At 37.1% G+C, this 26,949-nt stretch overlaps 1 protein-coding gene across 7 annotated transcripts in view; it reads right to left on the reverse strand.

Annotated features, from left to right (window-relative positions):
* palld (palladin, cytoskeletal associated protein) overlaps window positions 1-26,949 on the reverse strand; it is a 97,767-nt gene that overhangs the window by 34,578 nt on the left and 36,240 nt on the right. For 5 of the 7 annotated variants that reach the window (XM_065257104.2, XM_065257103.2, XM_065257102.2 and 2 more), the window contains 9 exons: window positions 16,324-16,499; window positions 15,603-15,669; window positions 14,145-14,262; window positions 13,179-13,247; window positions 11,942-12,083; window positions 11,799-11,822; window positions 8,882-9,001; window positions 7,168-7,552; window positions 4,279-4,314 (listed from right to left, as the gene is read on the reverse strand). In XM_065257104.2, the coding sequence (XP_065113176.1) occupies window positions 4,279-4,314; window positions 7,168-7,552; window positions 8,882-9,001; window positions 11,799-11,822; window positions 11,942-12,083; window positions 13,179-13,247; window positions 14,145-14,262; window positions 15,603-15,669; window positions 16,324-16,499 (1,137 nt within the window). The remainder of the gene's footprint in view (window positions 1-4,278; window positions 4,315-7,167; window positions 7,553-8,881; window positions 9,002-11,798; window positions 11,823-11,941; window positions 12,084-13,178; window positions 13,248-14,144; window positions 14,263-15,602; window positions 15,670-16,323; window positions 16,500-26,949) is intronic. The other 2 variants (XM_065257100.2, XM_065257101.2) reach the window with 2 other exon arrangements.

Genomic DNA, 26,949 nt, shown 5'->3' on the forward strand with positions numbered 1-26,949 from the left:
CATTCTGGTGTGCTATGGGCTTTACACACTGTGAAGCATGTTCCCATAAAAGCCCTGTGATTTCAACCCACCGAGATCATAAATCAACACAAGCAACAAGTCTCTCCTCCTATCCAGATGCCCGTAGCTTTTTTAAAATGAAACCTCAGCAGTGGCAGGGATTTAGTTGTTAAGATAAATGTCACTAATTTATGGTATGTCGTAGATTTACACCCATACGCTTAATGCCTATATGGCACGGTGGCCTCCAAACTTCTACAAAGCCTTTCCTCTGGGTCCACTGGAAACACTCATCCACCAATCAACATGTACTTTCACACCTTACACTATTTCTCTCTATCTCTCCTCCTCTTCCTGTGCTGAAGGACATCGGGCACCATCTATCTCACACGGGCCCTCCTGCTGTCACCAGAGTCTGCCAAAACACACTGCACAGTTTCCTGTATGGCGTTTATCACTGCAGGGTGTAGCGTCACAGACCGAGAGATCAAGTGTGAAGAGATTTGAACGTTTATCAGACTGCACAGTTCAAAGGTGATGAACGCTGATGTATGTTAACACCTTATAAGCACATGTAAAGCAGAAACTGAACTTCTCGTATATTTCAGATAATGATTTAGTGAGTCTTCTATTTAAATTTAATGCCTTAAATGTATTCAGAAGGGATTTGTTTACACAAGGTCAGGTAAATTTGTCTCGCTTGTACTTGGTAATTTTAATCCGGGCGAATCGAAAATGCATGTTTTCCTTCACACAGCCCTGGGAGCAGGGAAGTTGCCTGCTGTTTTTCGGCTAATTCAGGGGTCCTCTGAAAACATAATTCCCTCCACATAGCAACGCCTGTGATTGTGGTATATATTTTTCCAAAGTGCTTCTTCTAATTTATTTTGACCTTCATTAAATACCCAACTAAAGCTGAATTTTTCTTAGTGCTTCCTAGTGCACATTTATTATGGATATAGATCTTCATGGCAACATTCTGAGGAAATGTAAAATATAAATAATGCTACGATTTTTTATTTTGTTTATTGTGATGTATGCTTCTATAGCATATGATAACAGCCACATTGAGACTATCGCTTGTTAAGTCATAACGTAAGAAATACAATTTCGGAGCTTCCACTCAACAATCGTTCATATGTGGTGTACATTATCTCACTATATTCTTCAGATTTATGGCGTCCAAAAAGTGATGAATTATTTTTTGGCCATCTAGGATTTCGGTATGGAGATAAAGGCTAGAGCTGTGTCTGAAACCGTTCCCTCGTTCACTCATTCACTATTCCCTATATGGGGAATGACAATTGAGTCCACTATATGGGGAAGAAGCAAATGAAAATGACACTGACGTAAATATCATGCGTCAGAGAGCTGTCGCAGAGATTCATCATAAACACCTGTGTGGCTTTATTGATTGTGCTGTGAAATGGTAAAGTTTACTTTCTTACTGTTTTTCACATTTGTCATGTTTATTCTATTAGTTGATAATAAAGAGAGCAAAACAACTGCTTATAATATTTATTTACTGCTGTTTATTTATTTATTATTTGTTTAATAAAAATGTGTATTCGATTTTAAATAAAAGATAACACAATTATTTTTCATTTGTTTATTTTCAAAAAGTAGAAAATAACTGACAACAAGAAGTAACAAAAGTGTATAAACGTAAATGTTTGGTGTTTACTGTCAGTATCCTTCAGCCGATCCAAGGTAAGCGTTCGTCTCCCGTTGCATCATGGGAAATATGAGTGAACGAGTGTACATCGAATGAACCCTCAAAATCAGAGTGCATTGTGGGTAAAAAGTAGTGAATGAATGTAGGGAATGAAGTTGTTCACTCAGGTTTCGGACACCACTTAGGAGTGTGATTTTTCTGTAGTTTTACGGCACACTAGGTGTATATTACAGCGACAAATAGACAGAATCTGTGATGCATGACGTCAGATTTAACAAGCGGTTAGACATTTCCTTTCTGAATAAAACTTAAAGAAATCAAGATTTTGTTTATATCAGTACATGAAACCACAGACATCCTTTTTATTTTAATAACTGCAACAAAAACGCTGTACTGATCCCATTCCTAAAAGTGCCTTATTATAATGTTCCAGTTGTAGATCAGAACAAATGCCTGAAGGAAATCAGCAGAGGTTGGAGACACTCTCAGAAATAAAGGTACAAGAAGGTACAAAAGTTGTCACTGGGGCGGTACACTTTGTACACAAAGGTGCAAATTGGTACCTCAAAGAAACACATTGGTACCTTTGAGGTACATCCTGGCACATAAAAGGTACATATCTGTATCAAAATGGCACATATTATAATGTTTTAAAAGGTACAGTCCCAGTGACAACTTTTGTACAGTAGTAAAGCATTTTTACTCAACTCAAGTATCTGTACAGTGATTTATCAGAGTGTTTTTACTTTATTACATAATATCAGACTTTTTACTTAACTACATTTCATAAAAGTGTTTTTTTTTTACATTGATTACTTTGGCACATTACAAATCTAGTACTTTCCAACACACTCTCATGGTTCCTAAGTATTTTATGAGGTGCCTAATTCGTATAACCAACTTTATATGTTTTTGTACAATTTGCTTTCACCTCTCTGATGTTGGGTTTAGGGGGGTGGTTAGGATTGGTTTATCATTATTGATTTTTTTCCCTAAAAATCATACACTTTCGTACAATTGACTTTGTATGAATTCATACAAATTAGCCAACCCATTAAACTCATAAAAACTTGAGTAAACTACTTGAGTAAAAAAAAGAAAGAAAGTACTAGATTTTTATTATAATTAAGCATAAAAAGTCATATAGGGAAGTAAAAAATATGAAATCATGCTTTGAAATGTCGTGATTTCTGATGAAGTACTACAGACACTTGAAAAATGTACTTGAGTAAAAATACTTCACTACTGTCCACCTCCATAAAATGAACACCAATGGATGACGTATTTTTGTAGGCCAACCAGGAAGTTATCAGGCCACTGTTACCCTCACATTTTTCCATTTATTTTTTGTGTTAATCCAAAAGTCTATGGAAGGAATGAATGGGCTTTTTTTGAGGGAACCAGTGACCCACTAACTTCCGAGTTGGCCTATAAAAATATGTTATCCGTGCGGCACTCTAGCAAACAAAAGCAAGTGCTTCAGAATAAAGGGCCGGTCACCCTACACTTTTTGTTCCATTGACTTCCATTCATACTCGTGTGAATGCGTCAGAATGTAAAAGCAACCCTGTGCAAAGATATTTATCTATTATCATTTCACTGCATACTAAAGTTCAAGTCTGGAGAACTCTGACTTGTGAATTCGCATCACGTGAAGACATGTGACCAGTATAAAATCGGTACATCATGCCGTGACCTTTCTCTACTGAAAAGCAAAGATGGACGAAACGCTCCCAGCTCATATTCACAGCAACATCCGAAAAATATTTGCATGCTCAAAGTTCTAGTTTGACCGCACCCTAAAGCTGATTTATTTAAAAGCAGCGCTATCAGCAAATGTCCGAGGCTGTCTGTAAAACATGAGATCCGTTCATCAGCCTTTGTTTACCCAAACAACACAACCGGAGATACAAACTCATACTTTCCACTGCTTTACGGAAGCACTAAAATAGAGTTGAATATAAGAAAACACTTCTCATGGGGGACCTGTAAAAGATAAATGTCAAGAGTTACAACATGCCTTCCCATACCTTCATTCTTTTCAAAGCACTGATGTGAAAACCACTGATGGGAATATCCAGCTGGAATACGTAAACTGGATTGTGAGGTCAGAAGGCAAAGTTCAGGTCTGGATGTACCTGGGGGCGAAGCAGGCATGAAATCAGCCCGGTAACAGAAGGATGCGGAGAGCTGATAACCTGCCACCCGGCGTTCAACAGTAACCCCTGGGTGATTGTACAATTATAAGATTCCTGTTTTTACAACCAAATTACAAGGTAAAGTGCTGGGCTGAGAGCAGTGGGGTGGTGTGTATTTTTTCGAATAGGGGATTAGGGTCTCTCGACCTGGTCCCCCGTCGCTCCTGGCGGTTGATTTGTGACGTTATGCTGGAAAATCTTTCGGGGCTTTTTATGGCAATCCTGCGATTTGCAGAAGCTCAAGCAAAGACGGGGTTTTGCCAAACAGCATGCCATTTAAAACCCAGCCTGGACCTCGTCCACGAAAAGAAACAATTTCCCTTTCATTGCTAACACATGCCCGTCAAACCCACGCACACACACAAGATTCACTCTCAGGCTTCATAAACCTATTCTTTGTTTTACCTTTTGTTCGAAAAGTCGTCTGCTTGTTCGCTTGATCTGGAATCACAGAACGAATGGGGTGATGATGGGGGGAAGATTGACTAAACATCACAAAAAATGCTGCCATGTAAACAACATGTACGCAATGCATGGTTTGCCACTGTAAATACACTTACACACATATACACACACACATACACAAATTACTTTTTTCTTTCTTTTAACATCCACCCACTACCCACAAGCTACAGTACTTTTCCAAGGCACATGAATCAATCTTTAAAAAAAAAAAACAGGTTTCTATAAAAGACCCTAATGCCACATGCATTCTCTTGACACACATAATCCAGGTATAATAACAGTACAACTGCCAGATAAGAAACTGACTCTATAACAACATCCCCTTTGACCTGTTTTATTTAGTCCCTCTCCCTGACTGTGATACAGTACCTTTACTGTATTTCATTCACTGAACAAGTTATAAATGGATCACTTTTACGTCATCCTTAGATGTCAGCCAAAATGAAAACTTGCACAACAATGAGAATTTACTTTGGTGTGGGCGCAATTGATTAAAATGTAGTGCATGAGTTGAAACAAGAAGATTATTAGATTTAATCCCAAGCATGTATTGACCTGTAGCTCTGGCATGACCTGCATGTTTGTGTTGTGGCCCTGGGCAGTGTACTTAACCTTTGCTTGACCGAAAATTTCAGAAAGCCATGCGCATAAAACTAAAACAGGGCTTGTGGGAGTCAAATTGCACCTACTGAATAATGTAAAGCTGAGAACCTTGAGAAAAAACATGGAAATGAAGTGCTGACAGGAAACATCTCAGTATATCTGATGACTAAACGATAGCATATGATGTGCATCCAATACAGGAGTAAATCTTCCATCTATGCAAACACAAATCGCACACATGTCCCAGAGATTTATGGCACGCAGCAATGACCCGGCTCTTACATGGTGATAAAGGGATGGAATGCATTTCTTCTTTAAGTGGGGCTTTCCCATTATCCCACCTACTGACAAATCCAAGCAGCTGGGGATAGTGCATCACCCAGAAACACTGGTATAAATGACCACAAAAATGAGCTTTTATTTTACTAAAAATTTTTGTGTCCACCTACAGTCAGTGGGTTTTTGACCTACTTTTTGCCCTCAAACTTGAAGAGATTACATTTGGAGTTAGAATGAAACCAGATCTGTTCTTGAAATCTTGGAGCCCTTTTTTAGATTATTTCAAGGAGACAAGCTCTGGATAACCCCCCCTTTCTCTGATTTATTTAGTTGTTTATATGTTTATTTGTACATTAGTATTTATTATGCTTGTTTAATTTTGGCTTTTTTCCCTTCATTTCATTATATAATATTCTGATACTTGTACTGTGCTAGTGATGCTTTCCTTAATAAAAAAATAAAAAAATGTTTGTGTCCAGTGTTGCTTAAAGTAGGCAGAGAGTTGTTGCTGGTCATTAGCAGTAACATGCGATATTTAAGGAATATCACAAACACAATAGCATAACAATAAAAATGTTTAAAAATGTTCAATTCTATGTATAAAGAGGGACCGTTTTTGTGTCACGTTTGCAAATGTACATAGTTTATTTGCATGAAGAAATTATTATTGTTTTCATAACTCAACAATGATAAGAAATCATTGTTGTTAAAATCAAGCTGCTGTATGAAGCAATTTTTAATGGAACAGTAAAATAATGTACGTTGAATTTTTAAAGAGCAAATGAAATTGTTTCATGACTGCAGTTTTCTTTTTTATGTTGATATTATTCCTACATTTGAAATAGCCAACACAGAAAATTTAAAAAAAAAAATTATTTTGCTTTTTTTCAGTACAAATATCTTAAAATGTATTTTTTTAAGATACGTTTACATTCCTTGAGAAGCAAAAAAATATTAAGTCCTCGTATTCTGAAAAAATAATCACAATTAAGATATATATCTGACAGTGTGAAAACTATTTTTTATTATTAAGCTTATTGAATTAAGTTACATTAAGTTTATAGTTTAAAGGGGGGGTGCATGATCTCTGAAAGCCAATGCTGACATTTGAAATCACCTAAACAAACACACCCCTACCCCAACAGAATCTGGACATTGTGGCAGCGATGTTGTTTAGTAGACATGCCCCTTACTGCTGATTGGCTACAAGTGTGTTTTGGTACTCGGCCCGACTCCCTTTTCCAAGCGTTTCTCAAAAATCATGCACCCCGCCTTTAAGTTTTAAATGAATGTTTAGATATCTGTATAAGAAAATGACTCAAATACTACTAAATAATTTTTTTGCAGTGAATAGGCTGTCATTACATCACAGTCATGAACTGTGATTGGCTACTTGCGAGTCATTTGCAAATTATGGCTACGTTAACACTGCATGCGAAAGTGGCCCAAATGTGACCCGTATCTGATTTTCTTATGACAATCTGAACAGCACATGTCTGATTTTTTTCAAATCAGACCCAGGCCACTTTCATATGTGGTCCTTAATGTATTGCAGTGTGAATTCAGTCTGAACTTTTATGAGCAGCATCCATGTTTATTTCTGCAAACACAGTGCGCTGCATCTGACGTCATGTCTTCATCTGCCAATGCGGGTCACTTCAGGGACATATACGGTTTACACATGAAACTGATGGCAGTCGCATTTATATGATAATGTGAACACCAGCGCAAAATAAATCAGATTTCTCAACTGAGCATTAAAACCGCACTCTGAACTAAGCCTATGTAAATATTAAATGTAAACATTTGCTAAATTGATTTGAATATAGACATAGCTTTAAAGCCAATAGAAATGAACTTAAAGCCACACAACATAACTGCATTTCTGATATTATGGGTTATTTAATTTTAATTGAATGATGTACAGTAATCTGCTGCAGTACTTACAGTTTGGGTTTGGGTTTGGTTGGGAGAGGTGGGACACCCTTTGCTACCGAAGGTGATGGTGGAGAAGGAGCTTCCTTTACACTTGAAGGTGACGGTAGACTGTTTTTCGATGTCTTGTTTAAAGCCTGACCATTCTGTAATGGCTGGTTGGTTTGGCTTTCTTGGCCGTTATCTGTGGAGACCTGAACGGGCATCGCTGTGACATTGGGCCAGATGTCCAGTTCGTTGATCTGGAAGGCCTCGGCACTGGGCGGAGTTTTGGGTGGGACTTCTAACAAACTAATCTCAGTGGGTGGAGGAGAAGGAGGCGGTGGTGGGAATGGTTGGCTGTCCTCAAACACATTATCTTCCCCAGTATCACCATTGCTGGGCAACTCTTCACCGGCTAGGTAACAGAAAAGATTATAGTTTAGTAGAAATCATTATTTCTTATAAGGTGTTTGATGAAATTCAGTTGGTCAGTCCACAATGCATCACAGTGCAATAAGTAAAGAAGTTAATAAATATATAACTAATTGAAATAAGGGGATTTAGCGACTGGTTTTATTATTGTAAAATTATTTTAAAGAGCCTTAAGGTCATTTTTAAAGAAAGAGCAAATAAAACATATCACTTTAGTTTCTGAAGACTAATGGAAAAACAGCATACTTTACTATTTTCAGTTTATTTCTTTTTTTATATCTTGTTTATATCAAGTCATCCTTTTTTAAAGATTTATTATAATTAGAAAAGTTTACGTTTGTTTTAGTATCAAAATTAATGTATTGTAAGAAAAGCCAGACTTCACATTTTAAGGGAGGGAGTTGTGGGATTTATTTAAGGAAGCTATTCAGGATCCCATTCAAAGATCCTCTTAACGCTCACTGCAAAACGCCAACATACAGGACCTACAAGACAAACAACCTCATAATGTCAACCCAGCCCTGATTATAATCCTGGATCAAGAATAAATCCACATCTAAATCCTAATCCAAACCTTGACTCCCATCCCAAACTTTGAGTCTTTGCAACAGTACCTTGAAATCTATGAGATTCATTTTAATGGACCAAAAGTAAACTGGCGTCTGTTCAATGGATGCCGTCAGCCTCCTGGAGCGTGTCCAACCGAGAGTCCTGTTTGCTTGGATTTATTCTATGCTTTAATGGCTCTATAAGTACACATGCTCAATCACATGGTATAAACATTCATTCCGGTCCTGTGTGACACACACGCAGCTATCAACACATACTGTATCCTCTCTCCTCACCCCATACTAACTGTCTGAAGTGATAAGGACAGAACGTGGCTGGTATGGCTTTTTAAGAAGCACCACAATGAACCCATAAAATGTGATGCAAAGCTGCGCTGCGCCTTTTTTAAGAGGACCATTTTTGTATCTGCTTTGTATACACATGAAGTCATTCGTTTATATGTTGCCTCACATTTATAGAGGCTACTATGCTGAAGCTATTGAGCGGCTATTTCACTGTTTACATTGTACCATTTTGTTGTTCTTTGTTTATCCCTTAGCTTGGTTTCAACCCATGTAGACGCAAAGAAGTAGTGATTCTCACGAAAAACACTTACTGTACATGGTTATAGATATATATTTTTTAATATATAAACAATTTAATTACTGATTAACTTTACACCCAGTGTATTTGTCCAAGACATTTAAATATTTATGTGATGTTGGATACAGATATATGTACTGTAACTTTGGTGGAAACACACCTGGGGTGACGGTTAGTTGTGCGTTGCTGTTCACCGAACCATATTTGTTGGTGGCAGTGCAGCAGAACAGACCTCCATCTTCAGGAAATGCTTCGGCAATCACCAAAGTGCAGATTTCCTCTGCAGGGCCAATCAGAGGAGACATCACAAATAGAGTCATGAAGTTTACAAACAACAGACAATTAAACATGGATGTAATCAATGACATTGTGACACATGTAACTGACACAAGGACACACTATTTGATATGTTATGACATAAAAATAGTTTACTGAAGTATAAAAGTTCTTTCAAAAATACTCAACCTCATGCCTTCCCAGATGTATGCTTACAGTGTGTGCCTTTATTTCTTTAGTTGAACACAAACAACTTTATATTAAAGGTGACATAGAATGATTGAACGGAGTATTTATCCTTGTTCTGTGATGTGACATGTAGATTTCAACAAATTGTTTTTGTTTGGGTCTGTAATGCCTTAGAAGCTTCCTAAAAACCTCTCTCAGATAGCTCTTTTAGGGTGGGGGATTTTAAACAAGTGGTTTTGCACCTATTTGGCTCCCCCTACTGGCTTAACTTGCAATCTCATTACTGATTGGCTGACTTTGCTGCCACTCAAAAAATGTAGCCAATTATATTAAAGTGGAGGGGCAGTTAGATGCCTGTGATGTCATAAGCATCAGTTTTTCAGATTGGGTCGTTTTCTGGCTGACATTTCTAAAAGAGGGATTTCTATGAGACTGAGATGTTTAGCATGTTTTGCACTTTTTGTATGTTTGTGAATGTGGGTAGACTACCATTATTCAACAAAGACAAGGTAAAAATGGTTTTTCATTCTCTGTCCCCTTTAAGTGGCAAAGCACTATAATGCACATTAGTCATTAAAAGAACCCAAACAACTTCACTGGGTTAATATTAGAAAATCTCAAATGCAAAACACTCTACGTGAGTCTGACATGTTTTTTTTGTAAATGAGCATTTTTGATCAGGCTCTTATGTTTAGGTTCAGTAATTTCACTTAAATGGCAATGAAAAGGTTATTAGTCAGTAATTGAAATGCATTATCCACAAATGCCACTTTAGTCAGTTCATTGGTATTTAATAAACTTGAATTTATCCCATTCTGTCAATCTCATTCTCATTTTTGATAGAGGTGGCGTTTAACGACTTTTGCATATGAGCTCGTCATATGTTTTCTGAAACAAGACACTCATAATGCTGAATCTCATTGGTTCTTGCATTTCTCATGACGAAACATGTCAAGTGAGGGCTGTCAATCGCATGCAAAATAAATGTGTTTGAATAATATATGTTTGTGTGTGTATATATATATAATATATATATATACAATATAATATATATATAATATATATAAATGTAAAAAATATATATAAATAAAAATGTCCTTAAATGTATACATGTATGTATGTGTGTGTATTTATATACAAATAATAATTACACACAGGACACACACATATATTATATGAAAACACAAACTTTGCTTTGTATGTGATTAATGGCGATTAATCGTCTAACAGCACCACAAGACCAATGAGATTCATCATTAACTTGTTAACCTAATTTTATTTTTTTTATCTTGCTATAGATATGTGCAATATTGATAGTCAAATAAACTCAAATTACTTATTTTCTCTCACAAACATATTGTTTCGCTTAAGATGATATGATCCACTGGAGTCATTTGGTTTAAAATGATAGTTCACCTTAAAATGAAAATTCTGTCATTATTAACTCATCCTCATGTTGTTCTAAATCTGTATGAATTTCTTTATTCTGATGAACACAAAAAAAGATATTCTGAGAAATGATTGTGAACATACAGCAGATAGTGACCATTGACTTCCATAGTAGGAATAAAAATGTTATGGGTACCATCACCTGTGTGTTTACCATCATTTATCAAAATATTTTCTTCATCATTTATCACAATACTTCCAAAATATTTTTTTATTTCTACTATGGAAGTCAATGGTCACTATCTACTGTTTGTTTTACATCATTTCTTAAAATATCTTCTTTTGTGTTCATCAGAAAAAAGAAATTCATACAGGTTTAGAACAACATGAGGATGAGTAAATGATGACAGAATTTTCATTTTTAGGTGAACTATCCCTTTAATGTATGTGGTTTTGGGAGTTTTGCCATGTTGACCTCCATATAGGAAGAAAACATGACAGCATTTTTATCTAAAATGATCTGTTTTTGTTCAACTACAGAACAAATTTATAATCCGTAAATCTGAGATGGGCGAGTAAATTATGAAAGAATTTCTATATTTTAGCGAATTACTCCATTAAATCCAAAGAGCCAAGTACTTGCAAGCTAGCTTTCTAATTTTACATTTTTTAATAAAACATTTTTGCCGTAGTAGATGTTAAATGTGCTGCAAGATGTGAATCTTATTGCCGGTATTGAGGAAAAAACATAGACAGGTGACAGACATTTAAACAGACAGGTGGGGTGAATCTAGACAGGTAATTGATGGTTGCAGCTGTGTGATTCAATTGAAAGACGGCTGCTGCCGCAGACGTACAGTACGGCAGGTACAGGTGACTTTCACAGCACTATGAGAAAGCAGGTGAGCCATATTCATGTACAGCTGTATGAAAGCGTGTGACTCATACAACTCAGCTCAAGTGCTGACAAGCGTGTAACTTTTACAATTCATTTAAACTTCGCTCAGATTTGAGATTTTCATTGCCGTTGGCTCTTGAAGTCATATCTGGGCCACCTTGCAAACGTATGATGTCACAGCCAATAACATCATGCACAAACACTATTGCCACAACAAGAGCGCTGGCATATTAGCTTGATAGTGTAATTCCCTATGAGGAAGGTGTTTTTATAAAAACAAGGAGTGATGAGAGGAGATTGGAAGCAGGAATAAAAAAAAACTCACCGGGTTCTGCTGCAGATCTTGGCTCTGATATAACACGGATATGGCAATTAAGAGTGAAGGAAAAAGAGAAAATCAAATCACAATGTATTAGTGTGTTAATAAACCAAGCATTTGGTTACTCATATAGTAATAGTTCCTCTTACTCTTTTGCAAAATACGAAAATCAGGAGAGTCTTGAATCTCCTGGCCCTCCCGACACCACTGGACCTTCAGAGGAAGACTTCCTCTAACTCGGCACTCCAGAACCACCACCTGACCTTCAGATGCCTGTGTATCCTGCAACATCTACAGAGAACCAAACTAATGAACATTAAAAGATCCACTAAAAAAACAAACCAAACCAGCCAATGCCAGTTTGGTGGTCTCATCTGGTGTAAGGTGGTCTAGCTAGTTTTCCAGTTTCACCAAGTTGGTGTGAGAAGGCCTGGATGGTCTCCTAGCCAGGCCAAACAGGGGCTACCTTTATAATCAGCAAACCAAACCAACCTGACCGGTCTGGGAGAAAGGCCAAAGCCAGTTTGGTGGTCTCATCTGGTGTAGGGTGGTCTAGCTAGTTTTCCAGTTTCACCAAGTTGGTGTGAGAAGGCCTGGATGGTCTCCTAGCCCGGCCAAACAGGGGCTACCTTTATAATCAGCAAACCAAACCAACCTGACCGGTCTGGGAGACCAGCTAACCAGCTTAGGCATAAGCGAATGAAAGGAAGTAAATAGTAGATGATGACAGATGGAAAATAATATTTCCGCCTTTGTTTCAACACTTTCTGTCTTAAGTACATACACTAGCAGACTGAAGACAAAAGAAGCTGTCAACAACTGATAAAAGAAACAAAGCAAATCGATTGTTTACACATGTGCTTGTGATATCTGTTATGCTTGTTCTGTGTATAGAGTATAGTTGCATGTTGCAAGTTAATTTCGAGAAGTCCAGCCAAATCATTTGCGTGCCTGTACGTTCACGTATGTGTGTGTTTGCTTAAGGGTCTAATGACATAAACCCACCTATAAGAAAAAGTCACATCCTCTCATTTGGAAGATTAAAGTCTTTCAGAAGAAAGATATACTGTACAGGGATGATGGGACGGAAGAAAGAGGTTTAGGAAAACAAACATTTTTCTTTTTAAAGAGGTGGAAAATGATTTAACAGCCCAAGCAAACAGAAAATTTGGCACTGAAGTTTAAAGCTCTGTCTAGACCTGCTTATAGTTCTGAGTCACATCACTTATCATCACACGACGCACACAGAGATCAAGGTTTGAATCATTTGGGCAGGACAGAGGAGCTCACAGCCTATTTAATACAGTCATTTCTCAAAGTGTGTGTATGTATGTGAATTAAAGTTGTGTGGTTTGCGTCTGTGTGTAAGGCGCACAGCCTTATTACCTTAGTGAAGGTAGGGGGCGCTTTATGTAGAGCATCTCCAGCGTAAATAGAAGAAACTGGGCTTTGAACCTTAAAAAAAGAGATGGAGAGAGAGGGAACAATTGCGTGGTTAGGATATTCAGAGATTTATCTTAAAGTTATCTTATCTTTCCAGAGACTGAGCAAGTCCACTGTCCACTTGATAAGTCTTTCAGACATGTTTGTGTGTGCATATGTGTGGTTGGTTTACGGGGACATGAATAGTGTGTAATGACACGTTTATATGCTAGAAACATAAACTGAACGGCTTAAAAAACTTTTTGTAGGGATTGGGGTAGGTTAGGGGAATAGAATATACAGTTTGTACAGTATAAAATGGATTGTGTCTATGGAATAAAAGTAAACCACACATGCCAACATGTGTGTGTGTGTGTGTGTGTGTGTGTGTATGTACCTGGTAATTATCACGTTGTGGGGACCAATTGTCCCCAAAAAGATAGGAATACCCTGCTGAAAAAACCAGCATACCAGCAAGACCAGCATATGTTGTGTTTTGGTGCTGGTTTGCTAATGAACACCAGCTAAACCAGCACAAAACCAGCATAAGAACCAGCATCCCATGCTGGTCATAACAGCAAGACCAGCATATGTTGTGTTTTGGTGATGGTGTGCTGGTGACCACCAGCTAAACCAGCATAGACCAGCATAATTCCCATGCTGGTCCAAGCTGGTTTGATCCTGGTTTTTTCAGCAGGGTACCAGTAAATTTGTGTGGAAACAAGCTTATAAATCAAACAAAATGATGTTTATTAAAAATGTGAAGTAGCAGAAAGTTTTGTGTGATGGTTGGGATTAGGCTTTGGGTTAAGGGAAGGGAATAAAATATCCAGTTTGTACAGTATAAAATTCATTACGTCTATGGAATGTCCCCACAAAACATGGAAACCAGAATGTGTGTGTGTGTGTGTGTGTGTGTGTGTTTCTTACTCTCTGTGGTGTAACAGAAAGAGGCTGGACCAGCGTGGAGCGATGAGGATGGATATCTGGGCTCTTTGGTGATGCTGTGTGTATCGTCAAGGAAACGGAGGTGGATTTCTTCTGCGCCCTGAATAAACATGCAACATCACCATAGCTGAAACCAACCTCATTCAGAGCTGCAAAAACACATCACTAACATTTTGCGCATTTGAACCCAAAAAGAGACCTCGTTGTTAAAAGAAATGGGTATTGTGAGTCATCATGGTCAAAAGTTGAAGAAATTGTCTACGGTGGTGACAGCTGAATTAATCCCTAAGTCTATCACAGTCCGCTAAAATCCATCTTTAGAACAACCAAATGAAAGTACATGAGACCCTTAAAAAAGCTTTTTTAATCTTCCAGATGGACTGAATTTAGCTTTAAAATAGGTTTGTGGTCAGAGTTAGTCTCAGTCCTGGTGGAAAAACTGTAATGTTCAATATTTAGTTTCTTATAGAGTGTTCCTGTCGCTCAATTTGTAGAGCATTGTGGTCAAGGGTTTAAATCCCAGGGAACACATGCACTGATAAAAAAGTATGCTTTGCACTTTGAGTCGCTTTAGTTAAAAGCATCTGCCAAATGCATAAATGTAATGAATGTTTCTGATGCTCGATGGCTGACCTTTACCAGACTGAAGCAGAGATAGATATAGTGTTTGAGCATACATTAAACAATGTATCTCCATCTAAATAGGTTTATGTAAAGTAATCTAATAGTGTTTGTCAGACTTTTTAAACATAAAGGTCATTTAATGTAGCGTCTCCAACAGCGAACATATAGAAACGTGATGTAAGGAAAGTTAACGTTTAAATGTAGGAAATTGTTTACATGCACTCTGTGTGTGGGGTAATTACTCTTAAACACGCACTAATACACACTACGTAAAAATATATTCATTCAACACTGTCTACATTTTTAGTTTGCAGTTTGCACCTTATAAATGACTTCTAATGGGAGTTTAATCTTTAATGGGAGAGATGATGTCACTTGAAACCAAAGCCAAGCACTTAATAATTTGTGTAAACAGACAGGAAAAATTGAGACAGCAGCTCAGGAACAAAAGGAGGTGAAGAGAAATGAAAAGATGAGTTCAGGGGTAAGGACACAGAGTTCAGGCAAAAGAGGGTCACGGGGAAAGAAGAGATTTATTTCTGCCATACAGAGTGAGATAAAAACACAAAGACAAGTTTGTGATTCAGCTCTATCAACTCTATTTAGCTTAAGGATCTTTATTGTTCTGTTGAAACTTATTATGTAAGGTCAGTTTACACTTAAACAACCTGCATGCTGCTTTTAGTGGAGTAATTGGAACTTTTATGGCGCTTGGTGAATTGGGGCTATTAGGTTATACATAGTCAGGGACTGTCAGCTGAGACACTTAGACAGGTCAAAGGTCATATGAGGTAGAACATGCTGAAACACACATACTGTGGCATGACTCCAGACCTAGACTTCAACACTGTTCCTTCACTTTCTGAATCTGAGGAGGATGCACCTTCAACGAGACAAAAACAGAATAAGAAAATAAAAGAGAGAGAATTGCACTTCCTGAAGATTTACAGTATGTCAAATATTGTCAAATGGTCAAATATTTACTCCAGTCGTCACTGGGGCAGTATCCTTTAAAAAGATCCTAATGTGTAGTATTTATTGTAGGTACAGATACATGTATGTATACATTTGATACCAATATGTACCCCAGAAATACTAATATGAACTCACTGTACTTTTTGAATGGTATGAGTTTTAAATGAGTTTTACATCATTGGGAAATAAAGAATTTAAAAAAATGCAGCTTTGGGTCAAAAAGGGCCCAACCCAGTCCTTTGGATTATACTGGTTCAACCTATACCGTGTTATTTCAACCCAAAATGCTGGGTTGTTTAAACCCATTATTGGGTCAAATAGAAACATTTGTCTGGTATAATTTAACCCTATTGCTTGACTCGTCTCTTTCTAAACCAACACTGGGTTAAAAATAACCCAGCATTTTTTTGAGTAAATACTTTAATAAAATTGCTAGTGGTGTATGTAAAATAAAATATATTCTCTAAAAACGAATCTTCAAAATATTTCACTTAACAAAATTAAATGTATCTTGCTTTAAGCATGTTTGCTAGAAAATATGTCAAAAATGTTTGTATCTCACCTTCAATGTAGACCTCTGCAGAGGTGTTGTCTGCTCCCAGTGCGTTAGATGCCACACAGGTGTACCTGCCAGTGTCGTCCTCAAATGCTTCAGTGATCACCAAAGTGTGCAGGTCACCATCACGACAGATCTGAATATCAGGGCAATGATGCAGCTCCCGCCCCTCACAAAACCACCTATTCAATAAAATAGAGAGGACGGCATGTCAATCAAAGTGGATCAGCCAACACAATCTCATGTCACTTTGTTTGTATTTTCTGAGCTGGCTTATCCGCATTAATTCATGCGACCACATTGATGTTGATTGCAATACATTTTGTTATATCAATGCTCAATTCAAATGTATCTTTTATTTCTATAAATGTATGTTGGTTTAAAGAAAAAAAAACATAGAATAAAGGGTCAATATTATGCCCATTTGGTGTACCTAGAATGTGTCTGTAAAGTTTCATCTCAAAACCCCACATGTCATTTGTTTTAGCATATCGAAAGTGCCCCTATTTGGGTGTGAGCAAACAGGGCGGTTTTCATGTGTGTACCTTTAAATGCAGTTAAAAATTGATTTGTTCCTGTAAATACAGTTTTGGACATTAGTATCTTTAGCTGCATTAATGCTACAACGTGCCAACAAACACATTTCGAAATGCTTTTGGGTAAAATTAAACAGTCATTAAGTGGCCGAGGGAGGGGCGATTTTTGTGTGACATCACATTAACCAGAGAAAGTGGGTGGATTGTAGGATGGTTGTGTTCGCACACTGCCAACACAAATTTATGTCCAATCACTTTGTAAAAGTGGATTTTGCATAATATGCATAATATTTTGCATAATATATTGATTATAAAAGAATACATTTAGCTCAAGTTAAAAGAAACATATGATACACATTAACTTTTAATTTAGAAAGATATGAATTAATCTGTAGCAGTGGTAACTGGAGCTATAATGCTGGAGATCATTTGTAAGTGTACAAGAAAGTACAAGGGGCAAAATTATTTTGAATAAATCACTGAGGCCATGTTTACAGTAAAATCTCTGGCCACCCAGTTTATTGCAACCAATTTTATTTACAGTCTCTGTGCATCAGTCCAGTATCACTAATCCCTGCCAAATCGCTCGTCTGAGATTAAGTCAACAGAAGAAGAGAGTCTAAGAGCAGATTTCCCCCAATACAGCCATAATACAAACACTGTACTTCACAAATCACAGTTTTAACTCTTTTCCACATCTGCCTGTACTGACCAAACTTGTTTACACTTTTTAGGTATATCAACCTATATTGTACAAATGGCTTACATGTAGATAATAGACCCAGGGCAAAAGGAAGTTCACATTTTATCTTCAATTTTCCAGCTAAAATCTTCATCTAAAATGTTTAAGACATACATGTGTAAAAACACAGTGACTATCTGGCACTTTAAACATTAAACAACTGTGTAAGGGATCTTTATATACATTGGCTGGAATACAAAACATACCAATTTAAAACTTGTTAAGGATTTATTTATTGCAGTGCAGTATTTTCCTTGGGCATCTTTGGCTGATTAGTCACGAGATTTTCAGACAAAGAGGAATGTTTAGATTTATGTGTGTATGTGCAGCTGGCAGAACATGACACATCAAACACAGCTACAGCAGAGTTGAATGCGCTGCGGTGTGACACATAGGTCCGGGAATCACAAAGTCTACAGGGAAACCACTTTATCCACACATACTCATGTACACACTAAATGCAATTTCAATGTTATAAATCAGTTATGTCAGATACTGTCAGCATTATGGGTGTTCCCGCCCCTTGAGGCATAAATCTGAAAGTGACCCAGTATACTTCTTTTGTACACCTGTGAGCGTGTTACGGGAAATCTACACACACACACATTGGCTAGACCACTGTTTCATAAAGTAAACCTAAACCAGACCTCCCTAATATATCATACTGTGAGGTTCCTTCAAACTTTCTTTGTTGTGTAAGTGTCCTTAACCACTATCATCCATTCATCTAACCTCACAGACACAGGCTTTAAAATGTCTTGTCTAAAGACGTCTGGACAGAGTCCCGCTTTGGTCTCACAGCTGTTCCTTCTGCTGGTCTCCGGATCTTAAAATACTCATTAAGACTTTTATAAAGAATCCCAAAATTCCGGATCCTGCTGAGTCCATCCTGGCACTCAGAAACAACATCCACACTCTAAAAAAGGCTGGGTTGTTTCAACCCATGGTTGGGTCAAATATGGGCATTTCTAGTTTCATTTAACCCAATGGTTGGTCCAACGTTTATCCAATTGTGGGTTGAAACGACTCAGCATTTATTATTATACTGTGAAACAAATAAGAAACAATTCAGGAGTCATCTGATTGGTTCAATACTACAGGATTTCCAAAAGATGACTGTGCTATGTTCTTTAATGATCTGGAAACAGAGTTAAACTGTGACTGGTTGCTTTACAAGCTGCTATTGATTCCAGACCTTCTGCGTGAAATCTGAAGGTCTTGCTACACGAGACTGCCAGAAATCTAATTTTCATCTTTTGTTACAATATAAGAAACATGCGCAGCACATGGGGCAAAAATAAATGTGCAATGGATTAATACTGAGAAAGATTAGATCATAATATTGAATTTATTAACTCAACCATCACCAGTGTGCCACATCCACTTGGATGGGGCGATGGCCGTATTGCGTCAGAATGCTTACCACAGCAACGGTGTAAAATCTCCAAGGCTATTAAACCGAAGAATGTCTGCAACATTACAACCAGAATTTCTCTTCTGTGTACTTTTGGAAGTGTTGGCAGTGTCAGAACTGTCTGAATCTTTTTACATCTTTGCGAACCCTGGAAAGATTTCACGACATTCCAAGGTTTGGCAGCTCGGATTCACACCACTTTGCCAATCAGACGGCTCCAAAAACAGCTCAAAATCTGTCACTTAGCTGAGCTGCTCTCTCATTCATCCAAACTGTCTGAAATAACACATTATGTCAACATTTATATCCGCTGCTTCAAATTTTAGCAACTGATCTTTTAGCATTGTTGAGTGTAGTTCAGCTCTTAGCTGGTTTTCTATTTATACTATATCTGCCCTGCTACTGTAGTGGCCTACAGATGATTCATCTCAGAAAAAGAGTTATATATAAAATCTCTTTAACATCCCAAATATTCCAAAGGCTTTGAACGCTGGCTCCTTTTGATTTTATGGCGGGTTGTGTATACATCCACCTACTGTAATGTAGTGTGAATAGATTAAAGCTGGATTAAAGATTAAGGCTGACGTGTTATCTGGTGCGCCCCAGCTTCGTTTACAGTCTGAGAGAGACGCATGCTTTAAGTTTGAAAAAAAAAACTTTACAAACATGTCAGCTGTGTCACTGCAGTCATGTGACTTTAGTCTCGTGCACGCAGTTCACAACAGAACCGGAAGAGAAGACAATGCTGGATAAAGTTGAATCTTTTTTATTTTTTTAAAAAAAAGTTGTACTTTTTAATATTCTCAATGCTTCAACACATTCTAACTGACCCACTGATGTCACATGGACTACTTTGCTAAAGTTTTTATTACCTTTCTGGACATGGACAGTATACCGTACATAGATAAAAAACGGTCAACAAGCTCTCAGACTAAATATAAAACATCTTAAACTGTGTTTCCAAAGATAAAATGGAGGTCTTACGAGTTTGGAACGACATGAGGGTGAATCATTAATGACATTATTTTCATTTTTGGGTGAACTATCCTTTTAATGAGATTAAATGGAGAGGAAATGAAAACTTTTTGCTTAAATCTCCTTCATCTCAAATATTCCTACTGAGAAAAACACTCAATAATGAACTCACAAATGTCTCTATTTGAGTCTCAAAGGAGATTTCAACAATGTCACAAACTGAGTGTTCAATCAAAAGTCAATAGTATTAAAAGGTTATAATATTAAATGAAACACAAATTCAATCAAATCCTTACATCTGAAAGAGCAACCTATGAGCAGTTTTCCTCAGATGACAGTCCTAACAATATTATTTATGATTCATTTTTATACAAACAAAACAAAAATCATAATTACTATACTGCCCTACAAAGCCAAAGCGCAGTAACTACGCATTTGGTCAAAATTGAGTTAAAAGTGGAAATGGGCTTTGTGAGATCTGTTGTGTCTTGTGACAAAGTCTCCTGGTTCAATTTTGTCGCATTTCAGAGAAACGTGTGTGCCAAAATTGCAGTAACATGTTTGACTGGCTGGTGTAAAAAAACTTTCCGTTTCAGTGTTTGCGTAGTTACTGCACTTAGCCTTTGTAGGGCAGTATAGGTAAGCCATGGTTACCACAAATTAACCATGGTTTTACTGTACAATTGGTAATCAATAAACCAATGGTTACTACACCTTCACTACAATAAAACCATTGGAAGGGATGTGTGTGTCTGATTCACCACACAGTCTGAAACCACCACCAGAGTTTGGATTAGTAAAGGAGAGTTTTTTTTCTTAAGGATTAGTGATGGTCTGTGGTTAAAGAAACAAAATCCTTGACAAAACTTATTAAAGTCTTAGAAAGTTAATGGCACAAATGGGAGTCTAAGGCTGTTGATTACATGTTGTCTGGCGAGTACAATTAACAGCTACAGCTAAATCAATTCTATAATGATAAAGCTATGCGGATAGTATTTAATGACAACACTTATGTTTACTGTTTCAGATGTTTCTCCTAAAATTCATTGCTTTCTCATTGTTTCCTCTCTATCACCGTCTCTGTTTGAAACATAAAATCAGGTTACTTTACATACTTTTCATGTCTATTTGAATGACATCAAGGGTGGGTCAGTGGATGGTTGCCTCGGGGCAAGAAGGTCCCTGGTTTAAGCATGGGCTGGGTCAGGAGGTCTTTTTGTGTGGAGTTTGCATTTTCTCACTGTGTCAGGGGTACTCTTGTTTTACTCATACTGTCCAAAGACTTGCAGGTTAGTAAATTTGAGATGCCAAATTGTCCTTCTCCAACTTTGGGTATAATAAACTGTATGTGGAATGCTGGAATGGTGTTAAGAAATAAAAAACAAATGACAAACAGATATTATCTGTGAAATCTGACAGGTAGCAGCTCAAATTATAAATTATAATTATAAGCCTATCATTGAGAATCAGGGTAAGGTAAGAAGAATTTTATGTACTTTCTGAATAAATTGCAGCTTTGGGGGGGGGGTCAATGGTATTTCATACATTCTGACTTATTAACACAGTTATAAAGTTGTTTTCTCATGCTAAACGTAGGCAAAGTGTCAAAAAAGCATTTGGGTGTGTTACAGAGTATTTCTGTGCCGAATGCACTTCGCCAGGGTTCGTACAAGTTTCGGAAAGTTTTTTACAATTACAGGTCCAACTGACGTTTCAGGTGTTTTCTATACGTATCACTTCTTTATATGGGCACTTCCCCTGGAAAACCCCGCCCACCCGTCAATCAGCGGAAGAAGCTAGAATTTGCAAACATCTTATCACGCGACACAGCTTTGTTTAATTTCAAAACTCAACAATTGCACAAAACAAGAAGTGTGTTTTTCAATGTAAGGAGAAGAAAGTAAGCCTTATGGAAACAATGGATATAGTTTATTATCCGGGGTAGCAGCGGAGTTTTGCGTGTGTGTTTGATGTGGTGGATTTTCCCAACCGGGTCATGAGTTGCATGCGGTAAGTTAGACTTCTGTCTTATGTTGGAAATAGGCGCGTGCATATTATATAAATGACACGAACATGTAGTGAATCATAAGTTATAAGTGTTGTATAGTGTTGCATGACTCGTACTCGCTCCTCCCGCGGTAGTAACTCCTATTTCTTCATTTTTTCGTACGTTATCGGAAAGATTCGGTAAAGCTAATATTTCTTTTATAAATCTGATTAAACTAAAGACTCTTCGGAGATATAAAGGATGTCATATTACGCTATAGGTACTCCAGATTACATCAGAATTGCAGAAACAGCGTGTGTTACGTGAGCTTTAAAGGGATCTCTTTTTCTTTTTTAATTTCTGAGTTTTTAGTTATGCAACTTTACTTGTACACTTATATACTATTCTGTTTTAAATTTCCCATTGCTGCACTATTTACACAGTTATCCAATATGTATAAACTGCTTGTGTTTTTGTATAAAAGCGTCTGCTAAATACATAAATATAAATGAGTATAAGCACACAATAGCACACAGGCGATAAGGTCTTCAGGCAGCTGGAATATATTATGTAAATTACACAGACAAGGAAACATGCTCTGTTTGTTGCATGGTGAAATCAGTCTTTCTCATTGTAAGACATTCTGCTCATAAAACATTGTCAGCGAGGTCAGGAAGCAGAGAGAAATGTGTCCCAGCTTGTGTATGTGTCTTTGTGATCACATTCAGATGGAGCGTTTTCTAATCACTTGAGTAAAGCAGCATGTCCATGTGGTGGAGATCCTGTGCGAAGGCAAAAGCATTTGTCCGCTTTACCGCAAGTGCGGCGAAATCAAGTCCAGATTTGTCATCCTCATCGCTTCTTCTCTGAGGAGTTATTGGCTCATTTGTCTTCATTATTAATTCTTTCCTCTCTTTTCTCAAGTTACCACTTCGTAAGCAAACTTCAAGATCTGAGGTTCGTTGTGAAATCCTTTTGATAGACTGCCCGTAATGATCACACATACATGTGAGGGGTCTCAATCTCAACTCGAATATTTCCATCAGAACTACTCAAATCTGGCTCAGTGCATAAAACACACATTGTTCCCTATGCATTGACTTTCTTAGATTCAGAATCTGACTTAGACACACATGTTTGTTTTTAACACCTTTGGCTTGTTTACTTGCATGCGCTATCTGCATTGTTTTAGCAACCGACCGGCTAAAGGAATTACGCAACATCACAAACACGGCCAAATATTTACACAGCAATTCCTCAGCCTGCAGGTTGCTTCTGAGTGAAGTGATAAGGCCTCATGATACAGATACCTCTTTAAAAAGCTAAAAGTTGGTCTAGCTCTTCTCAATCATTTGATCATTTATTGAAGAACTACTTCTGCCATGATCAACATAATAGTGCTGATCACCCACCCTGTCACTATTTTAACATTACATATATAATTTATATGGCCATTTTCTCTTGTAACCCAAATACCTTCTGAAATAAAGGCTTTACTGCATTGCTTCACGGCGACTTGATTGTGTCTGTCTACATTCCCAACCACAACTCAGAGACAGACTGAAAAAGCCTATGTAATTTTCCTCTGAGCAGGAATTTTACCCGTCATCTATTGCCATAAACAAAGGAATGAAAAATGTGCCACATCAATACAAATTTTGTTGTAATGGGCCACAGTAACAAACAGACTCAAGCGACCAACTGGTGTTATTAAATTGCAGTGTCAGCATAAAGAATGTCAATGTTTACATTTGCGTTACATTTATTATTAACCATCATTGGAAAAATACTATTACTTCATCATGCAGTACACTTAATTGTTCAGTAAGCTATCATAATGAACCACCAAAAGAGGTTTTGTGTCAAATTTATCATAATAAAGCAAAGTTTCACTGTATCTTAACACTTAACACATGTTAGTGGATTTGGATTTAAAGGAAAACACCACCATTTTTCAATATTTTACTATGTTCATACCTCAACTTAGACGAAATAATACATACCTATCTTTTTTCAATGCATGCACTTAATCTTTGTACAGCGCGTTGTGAATGTGTTAGCATTTAGCCTAGCTCCATACATTCCTTAGGATCCAAACAGGGATGAATTCAGAAGCCGCCGAACACTTCCATGTTTTCCCTATTACATGAGTAATTACATGAGTAAGTATGGTGGCACAAAATAAAGCGTGGCGATTTTTTAAGCAGATAAAAATTAGAACTATATTGTATGGCGGAAGAGCACTTCGTTTGGAGCACTTTGACCTCGGCACGCAGTAACATCATCACTCCTGATTACTCCCCCTCTTGCTCAAACTCCTGTCAATATTACTGCGCCTGAGGTCGAAATGCTGCAAACTAAGTGCTCTTCCGCCATACAATATAGTTCTCGTTTTTAACTGCTTAAAAATCACCAAATTTTGTTTTGTGCCACCATACCAGGTTTAGAGATCTTTATCTGACCGTACACTCTTAGGAATAAAGGTACGCAAGATGTCACTGAGACGCCACCTTTTAAAAATGTACTAATATGTACCATTAAGCTACAGATATGTACCCTTTAAGGTACCAGTATGCACCTTTTAGGTACAAAAGGGTACTTTTTGAAAAAAAAAGGTCACGCCCCAGTGACAGCTTTTGTATCTATTTGTACTTTTTTTCCTGAGAGTGTATATACTATGTATGCTGTATAAAGTATGGGCAAATATGATGTCTGGGGGGATTGCATTTACTTTTTAACATTTTAATTTTTAAGTGATGGTACACAATCAACAAAACACTAAACTTTTAAGGTATTTCTTGGAGAAAATAATTTGGCAAAAAGGAAACAACATCATATTAGGTTTATGTTTTTGTGGTAATATTTGTCGTAGGCTATGTCTTTATAAACTTTGCACATGTATGTAATTTTTGGCCACGTCTCCTTAAATTCTTCTCAAAGCTGATCTTCAGTTCATACTTCAAATACATACACATTTCTAATGCATCACTAATAAAATATTTAAGATCAATGATGTAAATTTTTCAAACTTGCACAACACTTCTGGCCACTTCTGTATACATCCATGGCACTCACTTAAACTAAAGCATATTTTTATTTGCTGTAAATTTATTGTACTTTGCTCAAATACATTTATAAAGAGCTACTTCACATTGCATTATGGGTGGAAATACTGTAAACCGAAAAAAGGCAAAGTTCACCAATGTCGCCACAAAAACACAGCTGTCAGATCCACAAACCGGAGCTAATGAAAAATCTTTTTAGGTAATAATTAAACCGTATAAACGAATTCAGCAGCGCTTATCACAGTCAAACGCTATAAGTGTCTGAGAGAACAAGAAACAAGAAAGAATAATACAAACTTTTTCTCTGCCTCTGTGGCTTGGCCATTATGTGCCATGTAACACAAACTCTCAATTTAAACTTTCCATCTGCAACAGCAAATAACAACAAGTCACAGAGTTTGTGTGTGTGCACTCATTCATTCTTCTCAATATCTTTTTCAATCTCACACACATAATAAATTCAAACCCACCGTGATGCCAAGTGAGAAGCAACTGCATCTCTTGGAGCACACAGAACTGCCAAAGTTGTCTCCTCATTCTCACACTTTCAGCATCGTGCAACAACACTCACTGTAATGTCAATGGCAACTCACTGACACTATTTGTGTGCACTATGGCAAGTGACCACAGCCACAGAGAAACAGAAGAGACTTGGATAGAAAAATGAAAATGCCACTTGGTGCTTCCATGGATAATTATAAAGCATCATTAAAACCAGGGAACATTGATCTCCTGGCAAGAGTTAAACACGCGAGAAAAGCCAAGGATGGAGCCCGAAGCAGAGTTTGATGGTCAGGGCTAAACACTGGTGAGGTTTTCAAAGAAACCAGTACGGCTCTTATTCCGAAAAGTAGGCACTTTCTGACAACGAACATTTGGTTTGCTCTCCAAAATACATTTATGGAGATATAAACAGTGCAGAAGTGATCATTTGATGCACAGCCTGTCATTAAAGTTAAATATTGCTGCTAAAATTAATCATCATAGTGGTCTATTATAAAAAAGTAAAATCACAATTTAATTTTCAACTGTTACGTCTAGACAGCAGGAAGCCTCATGCTTCTTATATTTTAAAGACAAGAGAAAAAACATTTTAGAAATATGAGGAGCTCAGTGTGCACAAATATAAAAAATAAATACAAAATTCAGAAATGTAACTTAATTTTATTATCAACTTTAAGAACAATCATCAAATGACACATGTAAATCTATTCTCCACTGTCAGTTTAATGTCCTCTACATTCACATCCTGCTTCTCTTTCTGTATTTCTTTCTTTCTTTCTTCATGCATGAAGACCTGAAATAATCCAATTTGGCTTCTTCCGAATTTGGCTTATCAGAGATAAAGCATCTGTTGCTGGAGATGTTATGAAGGAACATGTTTCATGTTACTGACATCAGTCCAGACAGACAGTTCAGAAACACAGGAAACATCCGTCTGGAGCCAGAATTAAACATTGACCAGAAAAGGGGGCACAGACAGAAATGGTGGGGGTAAATGGGGGTCACACTGCAGGGAGTTAAATGTATGTCTGATGCAATAAAGGAACAAGCTTTAAAATGAAAGTTTAGATGGTACAGGCAGGTTCCATTAAAATGATCTTTTCTTAACTTAAATGTAAATGACTGATGTGTTTTATCTTGTGTGTTTTTATATGCTGGTGATGTAATGTGAAGACAGAGACATTTTACCACAACATGGATAATACAGCAAAGCAAAGTTAATCATTATGTAAAGTAGCGTATACATGTACTGTATGTTTGCCTTGCATAGAAAATAAAATGTCACAAAAATAATATCTCAATGGATTCTCTTTGATGCCAATGAGGTTGAATGGTAAACAAATTTAGATTTTTGTTTAATTCTGTTTATCTAACTTTCTGATAAGAAAAAGAGTAAATCTTATGTGCTT

Source organism: Paramisgurnus dabryanus, chromosome 12 (assembly GCF_030506205.2).
Source record: "Paramisgurnus dabryanus chromosome 12, PD_genome_1.1, whole genome shotgun sequence".
In the NCBI taxonomy this organism is placed as follows: domain Eukaryota; kingdom Metazoa; phylum Chordata; class Actinopteri; order Cypriniformes; family Cobitidae; genus Paramisgurnus; species Paramisgurnus dabryanus.